At 46.1% G+C, this 22,277-nt stretch overlaps 1 protein-coding gene across 5 annotated transcripts in view; it reads right to left on the bottom strand.

Moving 5' to 3' along the window:
- Positions 1-5,952: 5,952 nt before the first annotated feature.
- prkag3a (protein kinase, AMP-activated, gamma 3a non-catalytic subunit) overlaps positions 5,953-22,277 on the bottom strand; it is a 67,620-nt gene continuing 51,295 nt past the window's right edge. For 4 of the 5 annotated variants that reach the window (XM_085986806.1, XM_085986807.1, XM_085986804.1 and 1 more), the window contains 3 exons: positions 17,481-17,627; positions 14,906-14,999; positions 5,953-7,518 (listed from right to left, as the gene is read on the bottom strand). In XM_085986806.1, coding sequence (XP_085842932.1) covers positions 7,487-7,518; positions 14,906-14,999; positions 17,481-17,627 — 273 coding nt within the window. In that variant the 3' untranslated portion in view covers positions 5,953-7,486. Of the gene's footprint in view, positions 7,519-14,836; positions 15,000-17,480; positions 17,628-22,277 lie in introns of all 5 variants that reach the window. The other variant, XM_085986805.1, reaches the window with a different exon arrangement.

Genomic DNA, 22,277 nt, shown 5'->3' on the forward strand with positions numbered 1-22,277 from the left:
CAGATGGCCAGAAGCGGTGCCCCTGTCATCCATTACTTCGGCGGACGTAGCCAGGGCGTTCATTTCTTCCCAGGTCGCCCGTTTTGGAGTGCCCACTGACATTTCTTCGGATCGAGGACCACAGTTTTCCTCCGAACTCTGGAACACAGTGGCTCAGGGACTCGGCGTCAAGTTGCACCGCACTACAGCCTACCACCCTCAAGTGAATGGCCTCTGTGAACGTTTTCACAGATCGCTGAAAGCCGCACTGAGGGCCAGTCTCCAGGACGCTGGATGGGCGGACAAGCTACCGTGGGTTCTGTTGGGCCTTCACTCTTCCTCTGCAGAGTAGGTTTATGGTCAGCCGCTGCGAGTCCCAGGGGATTTCCTGCCAACACCGACGGAGCTATGGTCCACGTCAGGCTAGCTTAACAGTCACCAGGAGGTGGCCAGATGTTTCGCGCCGGTCCCTACGTCGCGCCACGGGCTTCAACGATCGCACGTGCCCACAGAGCTTACAAAGGCTGAATACGTTTTCATCCACCACGATGCGCATCGGGATCCGCTCAAGGCCCCGTATGCTGGTCCTTTCAGGGTGTTAGAGGCGGGAGACAGAACCTTCAAGGTCGATGTCAGTGGTAAACCGGACCACATTTCAGTCGACCGTTTAAAGCTGGCACACTTGGACCTCGACTGCCCCGGCGAGACAGCACAGCCGCCAAGACAAGGTCGGCCACCCATCGTCGTCACACCAGATCAAGTGCAATCGCCCGCTCGACCGCCAGCCGTCCAGCAGCCTCCGCTTCGGGAGTACAGGAGTCGTTCTTACAGGCTTGTCAGACCCCCTCACCGTTTGAATTTTTCTGTTAAAGAGAATTCTGGGGGGCGCATGTGGCAGTGCCACTGAGGGACTTTGAGCAACTGTACATAATTCCCTTTAACGAGGTTTGACTCCAACCTAAGCCTGTACCAGTCTGTTAGTGATTTCTGTGTTTGTACGTACTGTTTGCATGCACGGGGCGCGGTCCCTTTAAGACTGCGGCAAAGCGCGGGTAAACGCAATGACGTCATGCCGCTAATCACGTGACCACCGAAGCGCGGGAGAAACGTGATGACGTCATGACGCCATCCACGGGACCGCCCTGGCAGTCCTCGTGGAGCCTCCGACCAGCAAAGACCTGTTTTCGTGGTTCTCCTGTATCGATCTCGACAAACTGTTTAAACTCGTTAGTTCTGCATTAAAACTTGTCTGTTTGATCGCCTGAGTCGACTTCAATTCTTAGATAGGAATTTGGCAATTCCTACAATATCCTCAAAAAATTCCAGTAGATTAGTCAAGCATGATTTACCTTTTGTAAATCCATGTTGACTTTGTCCGATCCTGTCACTGTTTTCCAAGTGCTCTGTTATTATATCTTTTATAATGGACTCTAGCATTTTCCCCACTACCAATGTCAGGCTTTCCGGTCTATAATTCCCCGTTTTCTCTCTACCACCTTTTTTGAATAGTGGGGTAACATTAGTTACCCTCCAATCCATGGGAACTGTTCCAGAGTCTATAGAATTTTGGAAGATGACCAGCAATGCATCTGTGGCGGAACCACCAGAGGATTACGGACAATTGTATATAATTCCTTTTACAGCAATGTAGTACAGCTGGGGGCTGCACCTTTAATGTATCTGTTAACTGTACAAGGGCTTCTTTCCTGTACTCCGCGTGATGACGTCATGCCGTCCGTCACGTGATCTCTCAACGGCGGGAAGAACGTGATGACGTCATGACGTCAGAGCTCGGAACCTTCTAGCAGTTGAGCTCGGAATCTGCTAGCAGTTGAGCTCGGAACCTTCTAGCAGTTTCCAGAGAGGCTTTCAAGCAGACCAGACCTATTTGCATTGTATCCTACAGTTTCCTGTACAGCTTCGTTTGTTCATTAAATTTTATTGTTTTTGATTTTCTGAGTCGATCGCAATTCTTCGGCTAGGAACCCCAGTTCCTACACATCTACTATTTCTAGGGCCACTTCCTTAAGTACCCTAGGATGTAGATTATCAGGCCCTGGGGATTTATCGGCCTTCAATCCCGTCAACTTCCCTAACACCATTTCCCTACAAATACTGATTTCATTCAATTCCTCCCTCTCATTGGACCCTATGTTCCACGAAATCTCTGGAAGGTTATTTGTGTCCTCCTTTGTGAAGACAGAAGGAGAGAGGTAAAATTGGTCTGCCATTTCTTTGTTCCCCATCTGTAACAAAGATGCTGTAAATCAGACTGCCATCAAATCAATGAGCATCGCTTCATTCAAAGTGATCGCGACATAAATGTTAAATAATTATAATCTTGTTATATTTTTTGATGGTAATTTAGTTGCATAACTGTTGTCCACAAGGAGTATGGGTTCAAGGCAATTCATGCCCTGATGCTCCAGCCAATAAATTATACTCACTTACCACAGTGTTGTTCTACAGACAGAACATAAGATAAGAAATAGGAGCAGGAGTAGGCCATATGGCCCCTCGAGCCTGCTCCACCATTCAATTAGATCATGGCTAATCTACCTCAACTCCACTTTCCTGCACTATCCCCATACCCCTTGATACCCCTAGTGCCCAAAAATGTATCGATCTCTGTCTTAAATATACTCAATGACTGAGCATCTACAGCCCTCTGGGGCAGAGAATTCCAAAGATTCACAACCCTCTGGGTGAAAACATTTCTCCTCATCTCAGTTCTAAATGGCCGACCCCTTACCTTGAGAACATGCCCCCTAGTTCTAGACTCTCCAGCCAGGGGAAAGAACCTCTCAGCGTCTACCCTGTCAAGCCCTCTAAGAATCGCCTCTCATTCTTCTAAACTCCAGAGAGTATCGGCCCAATCTACTCAATCTCTCCTCATAGGACAGCCCTCTCATCCCAGGAATCAATCTAGTGAGCCTTTGCTGCACCGCCTCTAAGGCAGCTATAACCGTCCTTAGGTAAAGAGAACAAAACTGTACACAGGTGTGGTCTCATCAAAGCCCTATATAATTGTAGGAACCCTTCCTTATTCTTATACTCTAACCCCTTGCAATAAAGACGAACATACCATTTGCCTTCCTAATTGCTTGCTGTACCTGCATGTTAACTTTCTGTGATTCGTGTACAAGGACACCCAGGTCTCCCTGACAGACAAACAATCGGACAGACTGATGAACAGGCAGTCAGACTGGCACATCAGCAGACAGTCAAAGCAGTCAGAGGCAGAGAGCTGGCAGAGAATGAGACTGGTGTGTGGGGAGGCTCCTGTACATTGACTGAAATGACAGGCTGAACTAAATGGACCAAAGGTCTTTTCCCAGTTCCTATTTTCTTAAGTTCTCTTATTTTCACCTATCTTGAAATCTGTAACTTCTTCCATAACATTTCCACACACTTCAAAAAAAAATCCAAGGATAAACATAGCATCGTTATGGCAAAATAGAGTTTCTCCTCCTCTTAAAACATATTTGCTGGGCTATGTGGAAGGAGGGTGTGGGACTAATTGCAGAGCTCTTTCAAAGAGCCGGCACAGGCATGATGGGCCAAATGGCCTCCTTCTGTGCTGTAAGATTCGATGGCATATGCCGATAATTTCCATGGGGCGGGGTGGGGGGGGGGGTTCTTCCGATCTCCCACCATCACTTTGACTGGCAGAAATCCCGGAAGAACGGAGTAAATAGCTGCTTACGTCAATCTCCCACCAAAAAATTGGGGAACTGCCGTGGCAATCCTACCTCATATACATATTAAAAGTTGTCGTTACCCAACTCAGGGTGTCTGGATTCCACACAAAGTGCCCGTTAGCATTCCGTGGGGTCTTCCTCGGGATGTTGTAGTTTTATATGCTGAGAATCTGTTCCATCACTCCTTTGCTCGTGATTGATTGACAGCCCCTGCCTTCAACGGGTTTAACAGATGTAAGACAGAAGAATCTCTCATTGTTCAGCAGCGCTGGCATTGAGGCTGATGTCCATTTGTGTAAAGTACTTCCCGAGCATCTAGGGCCTTCGTATAATGCATCTAATATCCCAGCCTGAAGGGTGCACCTTGAGATTGTATTCCGTTTACCAAGTGGCAAGATTTCGTCCTAAGAAACTGTTCCGTTTCAAAGGAAAGCTGGAAGCAGTTTTGCTGGACTGTTTATTGCTACCTAAAGGCAGGCTTGAAAAGGTTAACTTAACACCTTGTGAACTGTTTCTAGATCCTTCCTTTATCTGTAATCTAGCCGCCTAATTCGGTGCCACTATAAATTATTTATTTGTAAATAAATCTGATTAGCAGTTTTAGCCTGTACCATTTGGGTTCTGAACTTGATATTCCCTGATTTTTGGATTGACAGGAGAGGTAGTGAGAACACTGTGTATAATCTGATGTATGGTGTAATGGCTAAATAGGGTCATTGTTAGCCTTGCCCTACATAGAAACATAGAAGATAGGAGCAGGAGTAGGCCATTCGGCCCCTCAAGCCTGTTCCACCATTTAATGAGATCATGGCTGATCATCCAAATTCAGTACCCTGTCCCTGCCTTCTCCCCATATCCCTTGATCCCTTTAGCCAAGAAATATATCTAACTCCTTCTTGAATATATTTAATGAATTGGCCTCAACTGCCTTGTGTGGTAGAGAATTCTACAGGTTCACCACTCTCTGGGTGAAGAAATTCCTCCTCATCTCAGTCCTAAATGGCTTACCCCTTATCCTTAGACTGTGACCCCTGGTTCTGGACTCCCCCGCCATCGGGAACATCCTTCTTGCATCTAGTCTGTCTAGTCCTGTTAGAATTTTATAAGTTTCAATGAGATACCCTCTCATTCTTCTAAGCTCCAGCGAATATAAGCCTAATCGACCCAATCTCTCTTCATACGTCATTCCTGCCATCCCAGGTATCAGTCTGGTGAATCTTCGCTGCACTCCCTCCATGACAAGAACATCCTTCCTCAGATAAGGCGACCAAAACTGCACACAATACTCAAGGTGTGGTCTCACCAAGGCCCTGTACAACTGCATCAAGACATCCTTGCTCCTGTACTCGAATCCTCTCGATATGAAGGCCTAACATACCATTTGCCTTCTTAACCGCCTGCTGCACCTGCATGCTTTCCTTCAGCGACTGGTGCACAAGGACACCCAGGTCTCGTAGCACTTCCCCTTTTCCCAATCTATTGCCATTCAGATAATAATCTGCCTTCCTGTTTTTGCCACCAAAGTGGATAACCTCGCATTTATCCACATTATACTGCATCTGCCATGCATCTGCCCAATCACCCAATCTGTCCAAATCATACTGGTGTTTCTCTGCATCCTCCTCACAACACACACGCCCACCCAGCTTTGTGTCGTCTGCAAACTTGGAGATATTACATCTACATCCCTCATCTAGATCATTAATATATATTGTGAATAGCTGGGGTCCTAGCACCGATCCCTGTGGTACCCCACTAGTCACTGCCTGCCACTCGGAAAAAGACCCATTTATTCCAATTCTTTGCTTTCTGTCTGCCAACCAGTTCTCTATCCAAGTCAGTAAATGGTAATTTGTAAATAAATCTGATTAGCAGTTTTAGCCTGTACCATTTGGGTTCTGAGTGTGATATTTCCTGATTTTTGGATTGACAGGAGAGGTTGTGAGAACACTGTCTATAATCTGATGTACAGTGTAATGGCTAAATAGGGTCATTGTTAGCCTTGCCCTACATAATTAATTACACAGAATTACATAGAATTTTACAGCACAGAAACAGGCCATTCGGCCCAACAAGTCTATGATGGTGTTTATGCTCCACATGAGCTTCCTCCCACCCTACTTCATCTCACTCTATTACCATATCCTTCTGTTCTTTATTTCACCAAAAGTACTTATCTAGCTTCCCCTTAAACGCATCTATGTTATTCGCCTCAACCACTCCATGTGTTTCCACATTCTCACCACTCTCTGAGTAAAGAAGTTTCTCCTGAATTCCTTATTGGATTTATTAGTGACTATCTATCGAATTACATAGAATTAAGACATAGAACTAACTCCTGGCTCTGAAGAGTCACAGACTGCCTGGCTCGTCAGAACCACGGACAGAGAATCAATGTTCAAAAAGCTCTAACCTCAACAGTAATGACAGGCAAAAGTACATGGTCTTAATTCCAAATCACAAAGCTTGACCGCACCAGCCTTCAACAGACAAGGTGGCCGAGATTTTCATGCCATAAAGCTTTTTAACCAAAATTAAATATTGCACTCTGCTAGGTTCCCAGCACATTTGTAAGCAACTTTAGAAAATCAGGATACATTTTCAAATTAAATTAGGTTACTGCAGTACACAATGGGATAGTATTGGTTGCTTGGGAGATTTCAAAATTACATCCCAACAATGCGAGGGAGAAAGTGAATACATTTTTTAAAATTCATTCTTGGGATGTGGGCGTCGCTGGCAAGGCCAGCATTTACTGCCCATCCCTCATTGCCCTCGAGAAGGTGGTGGTGAGCCGCCTTCTTGAACCGCTGCAGTCCGTGTGGTGAAGGTGATTTTGACCCAGCGCCAATGAAGGATCGGGCGATGTGTCCAAGTCGGGATGGTGTGTGCAACTCGGTGGGGGATTTGGAGGTGGTGGTGTTCCCATGTGACTGCTACCCTTGTCCTTCTAGGTGGTGGAGGTCGCGGGTTTGGGAGGTGTTGTCGAAGAAGCCTTGGCGAGTTGCTGCGGTGCGTCCTGTAGATAGGATGCACTGCAGCCACGGAATGCCGGTGGCGGAGGGAGTGAATGTTTGAAAGTAAAATTCATGACTTCAAGCGGATAACCCGTTCCCAGGTCTCTGCTAACACCACTCTGGCAGGACAGCAATGAGTGGCTCTCCATCCATTCCAGTAGACAAGTGTGTGGTCTCTGTCCCGCACCTCCTCACGGATGCATGTTGGGGAGACTGAAACCGCGGAGTACGGAGGGACCGGAGCGGCAGATCCACAGCCCTCGCACTGGGGCAGGGCTGACTGGCTCCCCTGCACATTGCGTCACAGCACGAACCAACATTTCAGTCTGGCACACAGCTCCTTTATAAGTTTGTGGCAGCTCTTGGCTCTAATAAAATGCAACAGCACAGATTCAAACATACCATTCAAGAATTAAGCGACTATTATAACCGCATTTCGCATCCAAAGGATCTTGTTTTCTTGTTAGCCCAATAGTTTATGCTTCCGCCTTAATTTCCTTTCGTGCTATATTAATAAAGTCATGAATCCAAAGCTGGTTAACACCGGTGCAAAAATAGCATAGACAGGAATATAGCATTAACCAGTGTGCTAAAAATAGGGAATTAAATCCATGGGTGTTTATGTGGAAAATCCTTTCCGCTGAGATCCTGAAATCAGAGTCTGCGAGTAAGACATTTAGCCATGAAGAGCGTCTACTGGTGACTCCCACAGTCACGTCTTTCTTCTCTGATGTCCATTTACATCCCATAAACTCATGATCGGCTTGTTCCCCAACAGTCCATTGGCATTCAAGTGTGGTGGTAGAAACTGGCATTAAGACCTGGAGAACCAATCCGAAAGAAATGAAAGAAATTGAATCTTCATGTTGGATCATGAGTTTGTGATCTGCAAACACAAGCACGATGCTTTCAACTGAAACCCAACCGCGGTAAAAAAACCTCTTCCTGCCTTTTGGTTCTGACGGATACTTCCCCATTGTGAGATGCTTCTCCAGATGGGATTGGACCATGGTTCCGGTTTTTCTACCTGCTTAGATGCTCATAAAAAATCCCATGGCATCACTCAAAGAAAAGTAGGGCGTTCTCCCATTGCCTTGACCAACATTCCTCCCTCAGCCAAAAAAAAAAGTTTAATGGGTCATTTGTGGGTTCTGCTATGTATAAACAGGCTGATGTTACTTTCCTGCAACCAATGACTGTGCTTCAAAAGTGATCAATTGGATCTAAAGCAACTCAGGATGTCCTCAGTTAACACCGGTGCGAAAATAGCATAGACAGGAATATAGCATTAACCAGTGCACTAAAAATATGGAATTAAATCCATGGGTGTTTATGTGGAAAATCCTTTCCACTGAGATCCTGAAATCAGAGTCTGCGAGTAAGACATTTAGCCATGAAGAGCGTCTACTGGTGACTCCCCACAGTCATGTCTTTCTTCTCTGATAAGAGGCTGTATAAATGCAAGTTATTGTTGTTGTATAAGAATGCAACTTCCTTCTTGGCCCATAAGGTCTTGAATTTTTTGTTGTTGCGGGGCCAGGGGGCGGGGGTGGGGGGGAGGTGCGGATTTTTATGCTCTTGTGTGCACACCTGGTACACAAAGCTACTTGCTGGTAGCGTGGATTGATAAAGTCTACTCTACAGTCTGCAGCTGAGGCCACAGCGCGGAGTGAGCTGGTAACAGAGTGAGGTGGGGACAGAGGAAGACGAACGACTTCTAAAACAGGAATAGAAACACAGAAACATAGAAGATAGGAGCAGGAGTGGGCCATTCGGCCCCTCGAGCGTGCTCCACCATTCAATGCAATCATGGCTGATCATCCAAATTCAGTACCCTGTCCCTGCTTTCTCCCCATACCCCTTGATCCCTTTAGCCTTAAGAAATATATCCAACTCCTTCTTGAATATATTTAATGAATTGGCCTCTACTGCCTTCTGTTGTAGAGAATTCCACAGGTTCACCACTCTCTGGGTGAAGAAATTCCTCCTCATCTCAGTCCTAAATGGCTTACCCCTTACCCTCAGACTGTGACCCCTAGTTCTGGACTCCCCTGCCATCAGGAACATCCTTCCTGCATCTAGTCTGTCCAGTCCTGTCAGAATTTTATAAGTTTCAATGAAATCCCCTCTCATTCTTCTGAACTCCAGCGAGTACAAGCCTAATCGACCCAATCTCTCCTCATACGTCATTCCTGCCATCCCAGGTATCAGTCTGGTGAATCTTCGCTGCACTCCCTCCATGGCAAGAACATCCTTCCTCAGATAAGGTGACCAAAAACTGCGTTTGCGAGAGTGGGAATTTGGTGGTTTCTAAAGGGAAGCAGCTGCGAGAGGTCCAGCTTGAGCAAGGGGGGGGGGGACATTCAACAACAACAACAACAACTTGTAGTTATCTAGCGCCTTCAACATAGTGTAACGCCCCCAAGGGGCTTCACAGGAGCGTTATAAAACACAATCTGGTGCCGAGCTACATAAGGAGGCATTAGGACAGCTGATCAAAAGCTTGGTCAAAGAGGTAGGTTTTAAGGAGCGTCTTAAAGGAGGAAAGAGGGGTGGAGTGATAAAATTCCAGAGCTAAGGACTTCGGCAGCTGAAGGCACGACCACCAATGCTGGAGCGATGAAAATCGGGGATGCTCAAGGGGCCCCCTTTATAAGGGGAACTCTGTGACCTCTCACCGAGCTTCCTTATGGTGGTACATTTTGAATTGGGATCTCGCCAGCATGGTGTGTACTTCCCTGTCAGTCGATCACTCCTGGTTTTAAATTAAAACAGGGGTTAGCAGGGACCCATAGCATTGCATGCTGGGATAGCCAGGTTTCTTGGAGGTCAGCTCGGCAATGTTAAGGATCAATCAGTTCAACAAGAATTACAATTTTCAAAAAAACTGTAATTAGATATTTTTAACATAAATTGCTCAGGCAGACGCTGGACATGTACAATTAACATCACTACCATTTTAATTATGATTATTTAACTTCTTTAAATCTACTTCATAAAAATCCAAATCCCATCTAATGTTGATGAAACGCACGCCAAACCTACACCATCATATTGTCAGCTGGGTATGCAAAAGAATCTTTTTTGTTGTTGAGAATTTTGTGTCCACCAAGTTGAGGGAGATTGAGCACTTCACCTAGTGCCGTCAGCAAGCACTCCTAGGTCAGGTGTAATATGGGTTGGATACAGAGTAAATCTTCCCCTTCACTGTCCCATCAAGCACATCCAGGTCGGCTACATTGCAGGGACAGATGGGGTTGCCAACTCCGATTGGACAAATCCTTGGAGGTATCATCACATGACTTCCTGCCTCTGACCGCCCCGCCCTCACTCCCCCGCCATTGGCCGCCCGACACGCCCATACTCATCTCGCGCTGCCTTCCCACGGCCAATCGAAAAGCAAACAGACTCTTCATTACCTGATTGGATGCTGCTTGACTGTCAGTCAAATAACCTTTTCCATCCCCGTCCAATATTTAACATAAGAAATAGGAGCAGGAGTCGGCCATCCGGCCCTTTGAGCCTGCTCCGCCATTCAATGAGATCATGGCTGATCTTCTACCTCATCTCCACTTTCCCGCACTATCCCCATATCCCTTGATTCCCTCAATATTCAACAATCTATCGATCTCTGTCTTGAATATACTCAACGACTGAGCCTCCACAGCCCTCTGGGGTAGAGAATTCCAAAGATTCACCACCCTCTGAGTGAAGAAGTTTCTCCTCATCTCAGTCCTAAATGGCTGACCCCTTTATTCTGAGACTGTGACCCCTGGTTCGAGACGCCCCAGCCAGGGGAAACATCCTCCCTGCATCTACCCTGTCAAGCCCTGTAAGAATTTTGTATGTTTCAATGAGATTCTTCTAAACTCTAGAGAATATAGGCCTAGTCTACTCAATCTGTTTGTATAACTAATAAACAAAAGTGTTCAAAGAATTTGGTTTTTTTTAAATTTTGAAACGATTTATTGTAATCTTCCTATGAATTTTCTCCCGGGTTTTGCTCGGGGCAGTGTCCTGGAGATTAGCCTTTCATTCCTGGAGAATCCAGGGCAATCCTGGAGACACCAGGGCAATCCTGGAGGATTGGCAACCCCAGATACAGGGTCAATCTTCCTCTACTCTGCTCTAACAATGCACCTCAGTCTCAACCACTGAAGATCACCCCAGTACACCATGACATTTTTCACGCACAGTTAGTGCCGAGTTATTAGAAAGTCGTTTACCGATGTGCACCTTTACAATATTTAGGATTATGAGGAAATGTAAATAAATTCCCTCTAAAAATGGGCACACACTTTACGCTTAGAATTAAGGGCTATCGGTCAAGTCAATTACCATGCATGCGAACCTCAATGAAGGCAGGCAGAAGCTGACAGCCATGGCTTGATGCTACGTTATTAGATCAGCAGTCTATTTACCATTGCACACCATTTACAATGCAGTGTGTAAGCGGGTTATCCCAGTGCAAAGATTCCATTACCTACTCAAGGGAGGGTGGGGTGTGGGGAATAATGATGGATGTACCATTTTATCCCAGTACTAATTGAGACTCCCCCCGCAATCCCCTGCACCCCCCAACCCCCATTTGTAAACAGGCCGAGACAGAAATAACCCAGAGGTGGAGATGTAGGTGTTGGGGGAATGATCTGTATGTTTGCAGAAGAGACTAAGACATGTGTGAGTGTCAGGACTGTAGACGATGCTCGACTACTACAGGTAGATCTAGAGGCGCTTGGGGATTGGGCTCGTGACTGGCAAATAATGCTTAACTTGGAAAAATGCAGTGTTGTGCTTGTGGGCGGGGAGAATGCTGAACACACATACTCCCATCAGCAACGTTCCCTCTCATTTTTTTTTGGCCCAGGCGGCCCCTTTAACGGGCTGCGTGGGCCATTCAAATTTCCGCGCGGGCGCGGTTTTTCTTTTTAACAGCGGGTTCACCGGCTGCACGGGACCTGCAGAGTGCTGCGCGGCCGCACAGCTTAAAGGGGACATTGCCCAATCAGGGAATAGTACTAAAGCCGGTCGAGAAAGAAAGAGACCTGGGCGTTCTCGTGCATAGATCTCTAAAGGTTCATGAGCAATGCCGTGAAGCGATAGCGAGAGCAAATAGGGTATTGTGACGTATTTATAAGACAATTGACGATAAGACAAAACGCACTATTTTGTCCCCTTGCGCAAGACCTTGGTCAGGCCTCAGTTAGAATACTGTGTCCAGTTGTGGTCTCCTCACGTGGTGGTATCAAGGCTTTGGAAAGGGTGCAGAGGAGGGTCTTTAGATTCATTCCCAGTTTGAAGCATCTTTGTTATCAAGATAGGCTCAAAGGGCTGGGACTCTACACTTTAGAGAAGCGTAAGCTTAGGAGTGATCTGATCGAGGTTTATAAGATAATGAAGGGAATAGATTGTGTTCTAGTTGACAGTTTGTTTCATCTAAATAGGTGAGGGAGGAGCAGGGCTCACAATTGTACGTTGTATAAGGCCAGATCTAGGTTAGATGTCAGGAGGTGGTTCCTCTCCCAGAGACTAGTGGACCTCTGGAACAGGCTGCCATCTGGTGCGGGTGTATGCTGACTCGCTGAATTCCTTCAAGCGAGAGTTGGACCTGTTTCTGGGCGGAGATCACCTTGTATAAAAGGTAGGAACCTAGTAGTCCTGGTCTAGTTTTAATCACCTAAGGGGGAGGGAGAGGAGTTTTCCAGATTTTTTTTCCCCCTCCTAATTGGTCTGGGTTTTTAATCTGGTTCTCCGCCTCTCCCAGGAGATCAGGCGGTTTCGGGTGGGGCGGGGAGCGTCTATATTGTGTGGGACAGGTCGGATGGACCAGAGCTCGGGCTGCCAGCCCTCCAGGATTGCCCTGGACTCTCCAGGAATTGACGATTAATCTCCAGGGCACTGCCGCCAGCAACCCTTGAGAAAAATTATTTAACAATTTTAACAAAACGTTTTGTTTTTTTAAATTTCTTTGAACATTTTCATTTATTGGTTATAAAAATATTGGAGATGGGAACAAAAGGTCGTCCAATCGGGTACAGAGACTCTTTCAACAAGATTTTGGTCATCTGCCCTCATTTCTTATGTGGCTCGGTGTCCATTTTTTGTCTTATAATACTCCTGTGAAGCATCTTGGGACGTTTTACTACATTAAAGGCGCTGTTTCAATACAAGTTGTTGTTTTTCCCCCTGTTTTTTTGTCTCTCCCAGGAACTTATATGGTTTCCAGGAGGTTGGGGGATGGTTAGAAAGGGTCGCACGTGCGATGGGGGGAACCACTTTGAGGTTTGCACATGTGCGGGCAGTGGGAGCTTTGAGGTTGACACAGGTGCAGGGGGACCGCTTTGAGGTTAACGCGTGTGGGGAGGGGGAAATGCTTTGAGGTTTGCACAGATGCAGGGGTTGAACGCTTTGAGGTTTGCACAGATGCAGGGGTTGAACGCTTTGAGGTTTGCACAGATGCAGGGGTTGAACGCTTTGAGGTTTGCACAGATGCAGGGGTTGAACGCTTTGAGGTTTGCACAGATGCAGGGTGTGAACGCTTTGAGGTTTGCACAGATGCAGGGGTTGAACGCTTTGAGGTTTGCACAGATGCAGGGGGTGAACGCTTTGAGGTTTACACAGATGCAGGGGGTGAATGCTTTGAGGTTTGCACAGATGCAGGGGTTCAATGCTTTGAGGTTTGCACAGATGCAGGGGGGAATGCTTTGAGGTTTGCACACGCGTGGGGGGAATGCTTTGAGGTTTGCACAAGTGCAGTATGACCAGTTTCACACATATGCAATGCTATCTGGGCACAAAGTGGCCCTCCGCCAACACCTCCTCCCAAAGTAGACAGGTATCACATCAAGGCGCATTGGGTTAACTGCAGGCAGTGTGCAAAAGCTACATGGCAAAGAGAAATCTCATAATTTACACAATACCCAATCAGGTCAAAATAAAATGTAGTGCGGATCCCTAGGGGGGAGAAATTCGGTACAGCCCTGTTTGGGGCGCCATTAGCGGCTGTGCGCAAAGTTTAGCACCTGGCGCTAATTATCGCCTCCGACGGCAAACTTGGCTTTTATCGCCCCTGGAGGTGATTGGAGCGCTAAATCAGGCGCTTCACACCTGTCTTAAGGCGCAAAGGCCAAGGAGCGAGGTGCTACCTCAGAGCGCTGGCGAAGCTCATGTGATGTCAGTCAGCAATGGAACACAGACACACTGGCGCCGTCCAATTCTTAAAGGGGAGTTCTGACGAATGGTCATCGACCTGAAACGTTAACTCTGTTTCTCTCTTCACAGATGCTGCTTGACCTGCTGAGTTTCTCCAGCATTTTCTGTTTTTATCTTAAAGGGGAGGGTTGATCTTGCTCTCCATCCACATCCTGCTCATTGCAGCCTTGAATCTCGGCCTGAATCTCAGCCTGGAGAGACCTGTACATCAAATCTGCTGAAAAGAACAATGGAGAGGCCCAGGGAAAGAGCTCAGAGTGCAGCCCCCACAGTCTCTCCTAAATTGATACAAGGAAGGGCAAATCCAAATCAACCTGCAAAGTGCTGCTCAGTACCCAAAACTCCTTCACACAGCGTTGAATCTCTCCAGAAGTCTCTCTCTCTCTCAAAATGCGTGGTGCAAAAATGTCACTGACAAAAAAAGGCAGGAAGCGGTCGCCTTTAAATACCGCTCCCCTAGTCCCTTTCTGACAACATAACGCTCCCCTCAACCTGTCGTTGCTAGCGGCAGGCGGTAAGACAGGGGGCGCCACTCAATATCCGGTCCAGGGCACTAACGGGGTGTTGCGCACTCAACTGACGTTACAATCTGCCGGCGCAGGAGATCGTGGCGGTAGTGTTTAGCGCCGCCGCAAAATGTCTAGTTAATTTCGCGAGCGGCGCAAACATCGCCGCGCCCGGGCGCTAGTTGCTTTGCGCCCCATTAGCGCCCTCTTAAGGCGCTAACGGGAGGTGCAAACAACTGAATTTTTCCCCCCTACTCATTACACGAGTCCGAGCAGTTTTTGGACAGGAGTTGACTACCGTAAACTGGGTGTGTATGGATACGAACTACATTGTATGTTGGGCCTGCTGTAGATCAGGGCTGATTCCTCCCCATCATTCGAGCGCAGACTAGATTAGTTAGACAGGCCGCTCACTACCTACCTGAATCACTCTAGAATGATACAGAAGAGAGGAGATTCATGAGTGTTCAGGAGGTAAGAGCATTTATACCTGCTGGAGACAGGACCAATGCTTGGAGCATGTCAGACAGTGAGATAATTCCTCGCACAACATCCTCCTCATCCACCAATACCAACCGGTGAACCTGCGGGAAGAGACAATAATGAGGTAAGGTAGGAGGACTAACAAAAGGTCAGTTGCCCATCCGTCTCACCCAGGCGTCCAGAATCTCTTTGAAGTATTGTTATGACCAGGCCTCATACTTTTCTTTCCACAAACCAATGACCTACTAAAGAAGGTTCATCAACATGGTAAACCTTTATAAATCACTGGCTAGGCCTCAGCTGGAGGGTTGTGTCCAATTCTGGGCACCACACTTTAGGAAGGATGTCAAGGCCATGGAGAGGGTGCAGAGGAGGTTTACCAGAATGGTACCAGGGATGAAGGACTTCAGTTATGTGGAGAGACCAGAGAAGCTGGGATTGTTTTCCTTAGAGCAGAGAAGGTTAAGGCGAGATTTAATAGAGGCGTTCAAAATTATGAAGGGCTTTGATAGAGTAGCTAGGCAGAAACTGTTTCCACTGGCAGGAGGGTTGGTAACCAGAGGACACAGATTTAAGGTAATTGACAAAAAAGCCAGGGGGGAGATATTTTACTCAGTGAGTTCTTATGATCTGGAACGCACTGCCTGAGAGGGCGGTGGAAGCAGATTCAATTGTAACTTTCAAAAGGGAACTGGATATATACGTGAAAAGTAAAAATTTGCAGGCTAAGGGGAAAGAGCGGGGGAGTGAGCCTAATTGGATCGCTCTTTCAAAAAGCCGGCACAAGCACGATGGGCTGAATGATCTCCTCCTGTGCTTTATTATTCTATGATTCAATGATAACATCTGCAAGAGAAAGATTGTATCAGGTGTCACCTTCCAACAGTTAATAATATTAATGTAAGTCTTTCAACCTCTCTTTATCTGAACCCTTTGATTAGATTCCAGCCTGTAACTCACTCCCGGGTATCTATTATTATTCTATATATAAACCACCCGAACTCCTCGATTAGATTCCAGCCTGTAACTCACTCCCGGGTATCTGTTATTCTATATATAAACCACCCGAACCCCTCGATTAGATTCCAGCCTGTAACTCACTCCCAGGTATCCATTATTATTCTATATATAAACCACCCGAACTCCTCGATTAGATTCCAGCCTGTAACTCACTCCCAGGTATCCATTATTCTATATATAAACCACCCGAACCCCTTGATTAGATTCCAGCCTGTAACTCACTCCCAGGTATCCATTATTCTATGTATAAACCACCCGAACTCCTCGATTAGATTCCAGCCTGTAACTCACTCCCAGGTATCCATTATTTTCTATGTATAAAGCACCCGAACCCCTCGATTAGATTCCAGCCTGTAACTCACTCCCGGGTATCCATTATTTCTATATATAAACCAGCTGAACCCCTCGATTAGATTCCAGCCTGTAACTCACTCCTGAAACATAGAAACATAGAAGATAGGAGCAGGAGTAGGCCATTCGGCCCCTCGAGCCTGCTCCGCCATTCAATGCGATCATGGCTGATCATCCAAATTCAGTACCCGGTCCCTGCTTTCTCCCCATACCCCTTGATTCCTTTAGCCTTAAGAAATATATCCAACTCCTTCTTGAATATATTTAATGTATTGGCCTCTACTGCCTTCTGTGGTAGAGAATTCCACAGGTTCACCACTCTCTGGGTGAAGAAATTCCTCCTCATTTCTGTCCTAAATGGCCTACCCCTTATCTTTAGACTGTGACCCCTGGTTCTGGACTCCCTGATCATTGGGAACATCCTTCCTGCATCTAGTCTGTCCAATCCTGTCAGAATTTTATAAGTTTCAATGAGATCCTCTCTCATTCTTCTAAACTCCAGCAAGTATAAGCCCAATCGACCCAATCTCTCCTCATACGTCATTCCTGCCATCCCAGGTATCAGTCTGGTAAATCTTCGCTGAACTCCTTCCATGGCAAGAACATCCTTCCTCAGATAAGGAGGGTAGCTATTATTCTATATATAAACCACCTGAACCCCTCGATTAGATTCCAGCCTGTAACTCACTCCCGGGTATCCATTATTCTATATATAAACCACCCGAACCCCTCGATTAGATTCCAGCCTGTAACTCACTCCCAGGTATCCATTATTCTATATATAAAGCACCCAAACCCCTCGATTAGATTCCAGCCTGTAACTCACTCCCGGGTATCTATTATTATTCTATATATAAACCCCCTGAACCCCTCGATTAGATTCCAGCCTGTAACTCACTCCCGGGTATCCACTGTTCTATATATAAACCACCTGAACCCGTCGATTAGATTCCAGCCTGTAACTCACTCCCAGATATCCATTTTCCTATATATAAACCACCTGAACCCCTCGATTAGATTCCAGCCTGTAACTCACTCCCAGGTATCCATTATGCTATATATAAACCCCCAAACCCCTTGATCAGATTCCAGTCTGCTGTTCGCCCCCTGTATCTAGTAGGAACTGAAACATTTACACTCAAAGACATTCAGAGTGACTGTGCATTGTGAGAGGAAGAGGTCACAAGTCATTGAGTGTATTGGTTGCTTACCTCATGCTTGACAAGACGCTCAATGATAGCTTCCAAGGTCTCGTGTGCATAGCACTTAAGGACATTTTCAAAACAATGCCACCGCTGCTGCAGTACTTCCTTCACACTGACATCCAGATTGTTGTAGGCTTTCTGCGCAGCAAGATTCTGAAGAAGGGGAACAGAGTGATTGTCTAGATGTGCAAGGGCTGGCCATCACTAATCACCATGTTTAATCACCAAACTCCAGCCGTCTGCAGCTCTGTCTACACGTGGTGTCTAATTATATTACAACTCGTTATAGTCGGAAATTTTAAATAGTTAGTAAATACAAATAAAAGGTTGACTCAAACATCTGAATTCCAGCTTCAATTCCAGTTAAAATATGGCATAAGGGGAAGGGATTGTAGTGTATTGATCCAGTCCATGTTTTGTATCTGGCACTAGGTGTAGTGTATTGATCCAGTCCATGTCTTGTATCTGGCACTAGGTGTAGTGTATTGATCCAGTCCATGTCTTGTATCTGGCACTAGGTGTAGTGCATTGATCCAGTCCATGTCTTGTATCTGGCACTAGGTGTAGTGCATTGATCCAGTCCATGTTTTGTATCTGGCACTAGGTGTCGTATATTGATCCAGTCCATGACTTGTATCTGGCACTAGGTGTAGTGTATTGATCCAGTCCATGTTTTGTGTCATGCACTAGGTGTAGTGTATTGATCCAGTCCATGTCTTGTATCTGGCACTGGGTGTAGTGTATTGATCCAGTCCATGTTTTGTATCTGGCACTAGGTGTAGTGTATTGATCCAGTCCATGTCTTGTATCTGGCACTAGGTGTAGTGTATTGATCCAGTCCATGTCTTGTATCTGGCACTAGGTGTAGTGTATTGATCCAGTCCATGTCTTGTATCTGGCACTAGGTGTAAGAAGTAAAATCGTGTATTTATATAATACTTTCTCAAATGTCCAAAATGTCCCAAGTCACTTCACAACAATTAAAAATTGTAAGTAAAGATTCCATTCTGTTTATACAGGGTCACACAACCTAATACCACAAGTACATCTGCAATATTATCAAAAAAAAGAAAAATGTCATTTATCATAGAATAGTACAGCACAGAAGGAGGCCACTCGGCCCATCGAGTCTGCGCCGGCTCTTTCGAAGAGCAATCCAGTTAGTCCCACTCCCCCGCTCTTTCCCCGTAGCCCTGCAATTTTTTCTCCTTCAAGTATTTATTCAATTCCCTTTTGAAGGCTGCTATTGAATCTGTATCCACTGCCTTATCAGGCAGCGCATTCCAAATCCTAACCGCTCGGCTGCGTAAAAAGTTTTTCCTCGTGTCGCCTCTGGTTCTTTTGCCAATCACCTTAAATCCCTTTCGTATGCCCTCTCGCTTATTACAATTCCAAGTTTTGTGTCATCTGCAAATTTTGAAATTGTGCCCTGTACCCCCAAGTGCAAGTCATTAATGTATATCTAAAATAGCAGTGGTCCTAGTACTGAACCTTGGGGAACTCCACTGTATACCTCCTTCCAGTCTGAAAAACAGCCATTCACCACAACTTTCTGTTTTCTATCCCTCAGCCAATTTTGTATCCATGTTGCTGCTTCCCATTTTAGCCCATGGGCTTTAATTTTGCTAACAAGCAAATATGTGGGACTTTATCAGACGCCTTTTGAAAGTCCATATACACAACATCATCTGCACTGCCCTCATCCACCCTCTCTGTTACCTCATCAAAAAACTCAATCAAGTTAGTAAACTCAATCAAGTTAGTAAACCCAATCAAGTTAGTAAACCCAATCAAGTTAGTGCCTTTCAGGACCTCAGGACGTCCCAAAGTGCTTTAGAGCCAATTACATTTTTTTTTTGAAGTGCAGTCAGTCACTGTTGTAATGTAGGAAATCCATTGGCAGGATAGGTGCACCAACATCAGTGTTCTCGCTCAGGCCAATATCCCCAGCATCGAAGCTTGGACCACGCTCAATCAGCTCCGATGGACGGGTTACATTGTCCACATGCCCGATACGAGACTCCCAAAACAAGCGCTCTACTCGGAGCTCTGGCATGGCAAGAGAGCCCCAGGTGGGCAGAGGAAATGCTTCAAGGACACACTCAAAGCCTCCTTGAAAAAGTGCAACATCCCCTCCGACACCTGGGAATCCCTGGCCCAAGACCGCACAAAGTGGAGGAGAAGCATCCGGGAAGACGCCGAACACCTCGAGTCTCTTCGCCGGGAGCAAGCGGAAGCCAAGCGCAGGCAGCGCAAGGAGCGCACGTCAACCCAAGCACCCCACCCACCCGCCCCTTCAACCACCGTCTGCCCCACCTGTGACAGAGACTGTAGGTGGGAGTGGTATATAGACCTCCAAACAGTAATACGGAAGTTGGGGATGGCATTAAACGGGTAAGTAGAGACGCGTGCAATAAGGGCACAGCAGTCATCATGGGTGACTTTAATTTACATATAGATTGGGCTAACCAAATTAGTAAAAATACTGTGGAGGAGGAATTCCTAGAATGTTTACGGGATGGTTTTCTGGAACAATATGTCGAGGAACCAACCAGAGATCAGGCCATCTTAGACTGGGTATTATGTAATGAGAGAGGATTAATTAGCAATCTTGTTGTACGAGGCCCCTTGGGTCAGAGCGATCATAATATGATAGAATTCTTCATTAGGATGGAGAATGAAGTAGTTGACTCGGAGACTAGGGTCCTGAATTTAAATAAAGGAAACTACGATGGTATGAGGTGCGAATTGGATAGGATTGATTGGGGAATGTCACTCAAAGGGTTGACGGTGGATAGGCAATGGCAAACATTCAAAGATCGCATGGATGAACTACAGAATTTGTTCATCCCAGTTTGGGATAAGAATAAAACAAAAAGGGTGACTCAACCGTGGCTAACAAGGGAAATTAGGGATAGCATAAGATCCAAGGAGAGGGCATATAAATTGGCCAGAAAAAGCAGTAACCCTGAGGATTGGGAGTAGTTTAGGATTCAACAAAGGAGGACAAAGGGATTAATTAAGAAGAGGAAAATAGAATATGAAAGTAAGCTTGCAGGGAACATAAAAACTGACTGTAAGAGCTTTTATAGAGTCCATTATAAAGGATGTAATAGCTGAGCACTTGGAAAACAGTGACAGGATCGGACAAAGTCAACATGGATTTACAAAAGGTAAATCGTGCTTGACTAATCTACTGCAATTTTTTGAGGATGTAACTGGGAATATAGATAAGGGAGAATCAGTAGATGTGGTGTATTTGGACTTTCAAAAGGCTTTCGATAAGGTCCTGCATAAGAGATTAGCGTGTCAAGTTAAGGCACATGGGATTGGGGGCAAGGTATTGACTTGGATAGAGAACTGGTTGGCAGACAGAAAGCAGAGAGTAGGAATTAACGGGTCTTTTTCCGAGTGGCAGGCAGTGACTAGTGGGGTACCGCAGGGATCGGTCCTTGGACCCCAGCTATTCACAATATACATTAATGATCTAGACAAGGGAACTAGATGTAATATCTCCAAGTTTGCAGATGACACAAAGCTGGGTGGGCGTGTGTGTTGCAAGGAGGATACCGAGAAACTCCAGGATGATTTGGACAGGTTGGGAGATTGGGCAGAAGCGTGGCAGATGCAATATAACGTGGATAAATGCGAGGTTATCCACTTTGGTGTCAAAAACAGAAAGGCAGACTATTATCTGAATGGCAATAGATTGGGAGAAGGGGAAGTGCAATGAGACCTGGGTGTCCTTGTGCACCAGTCGCTGAAGGTAAGCATGCAGGTGCAGCAGGCGGTGAAGAAGGCAAATGGTATGTTGGCCTTCATAGCAAAAGGGTTTGAGTACAGGAGCAAGGATGCCCTGCTGCAGTTGTACAGGGCCTTGGTGAGACCACACCTTGAGTACTGTGTGCAGTTTTGGTCAACTTATCTGAGGAAGGATGTTCTTGCCATGGAAGGAGTTCAGCAAAGATTCACAAGGCTGATCCCTGGGATGGCAGGAATGACCTATGAGGAGAGATTGGGTCGATTGGGCTTATACTCGCTGGAGTTTAGATGAATGAGAGGGGATCTCATCGAAACTTATAAAATTCTGACAGGTCTGGACAAACTAGATGCAGGTAGAATGTTCCCGATGGTCGGAGAGTCCAGAACCAGGGGTCATAGTCTAAGGATAAGGGGTAAGCCATTTAGGACAGAGATGAGGAAGAATTTCTTCACCCAGAGAGTGGTGAACCTGTGGAATTCTCTACCACAGAAGGCGGTTGAGGCCAAGTCTTTAAATATATTCAAGAAGGAGTTAGATATATTTCTTAGAGCTAAAGGTATCAAAGGATATGGGGAGAAGGCAGGTACGGGGTACTGAGTTTGGATGATCAGCCATGATCTCATCGAATGGCGGAGCAGGCTCGAGGGGCCGAATGGCCTACTCCTGCTCCTATCTTCTATGTTTCTATGTTTCTATGTCCCGCATTGGACTCATCCGTCACCTGAGAACTCATTTTTAATGTGGAAGCAAGTCATCCTCGGTTCCGAGGGACTGCCTAAGAAGAAGGTAGGAAATGAAGCAGCCAATTTGCACACAGCAAGATCCCACAAATAGCAATGTGAAAATGATCTGGTAATCTGTTTTTTTAGTGATGTTGGTTGAGGGATAAATATTGGCCAGGACGCCAAATAGAACACCCCTGCTCTTCTTTGAAATAATGCCATGGGATCCTTTATTTCCACGTGAGAGGGCAGATGGGGCCCAGGTTAAATGTCTCACCTGAAGGACATCACTCCCTCGGTACTGCATTGGAGTGTCAG

Source organism: Somniosus microcephalus, chromosome 4 (genome assembly GCF_052327205.1).
Source record: "Somniosus microcephalus isolate GS21.2 chromosome 4, FLI_Smic_1.0, whole genome shotgun sequence".
Taxonomy (NCBI): domain Eukaryota; kingdom Metazoa; phylum Chordata; class Chondrichthyes; order Squaliformes; family Somniosidae; genus Somniosus; species Somniosus microcephalus.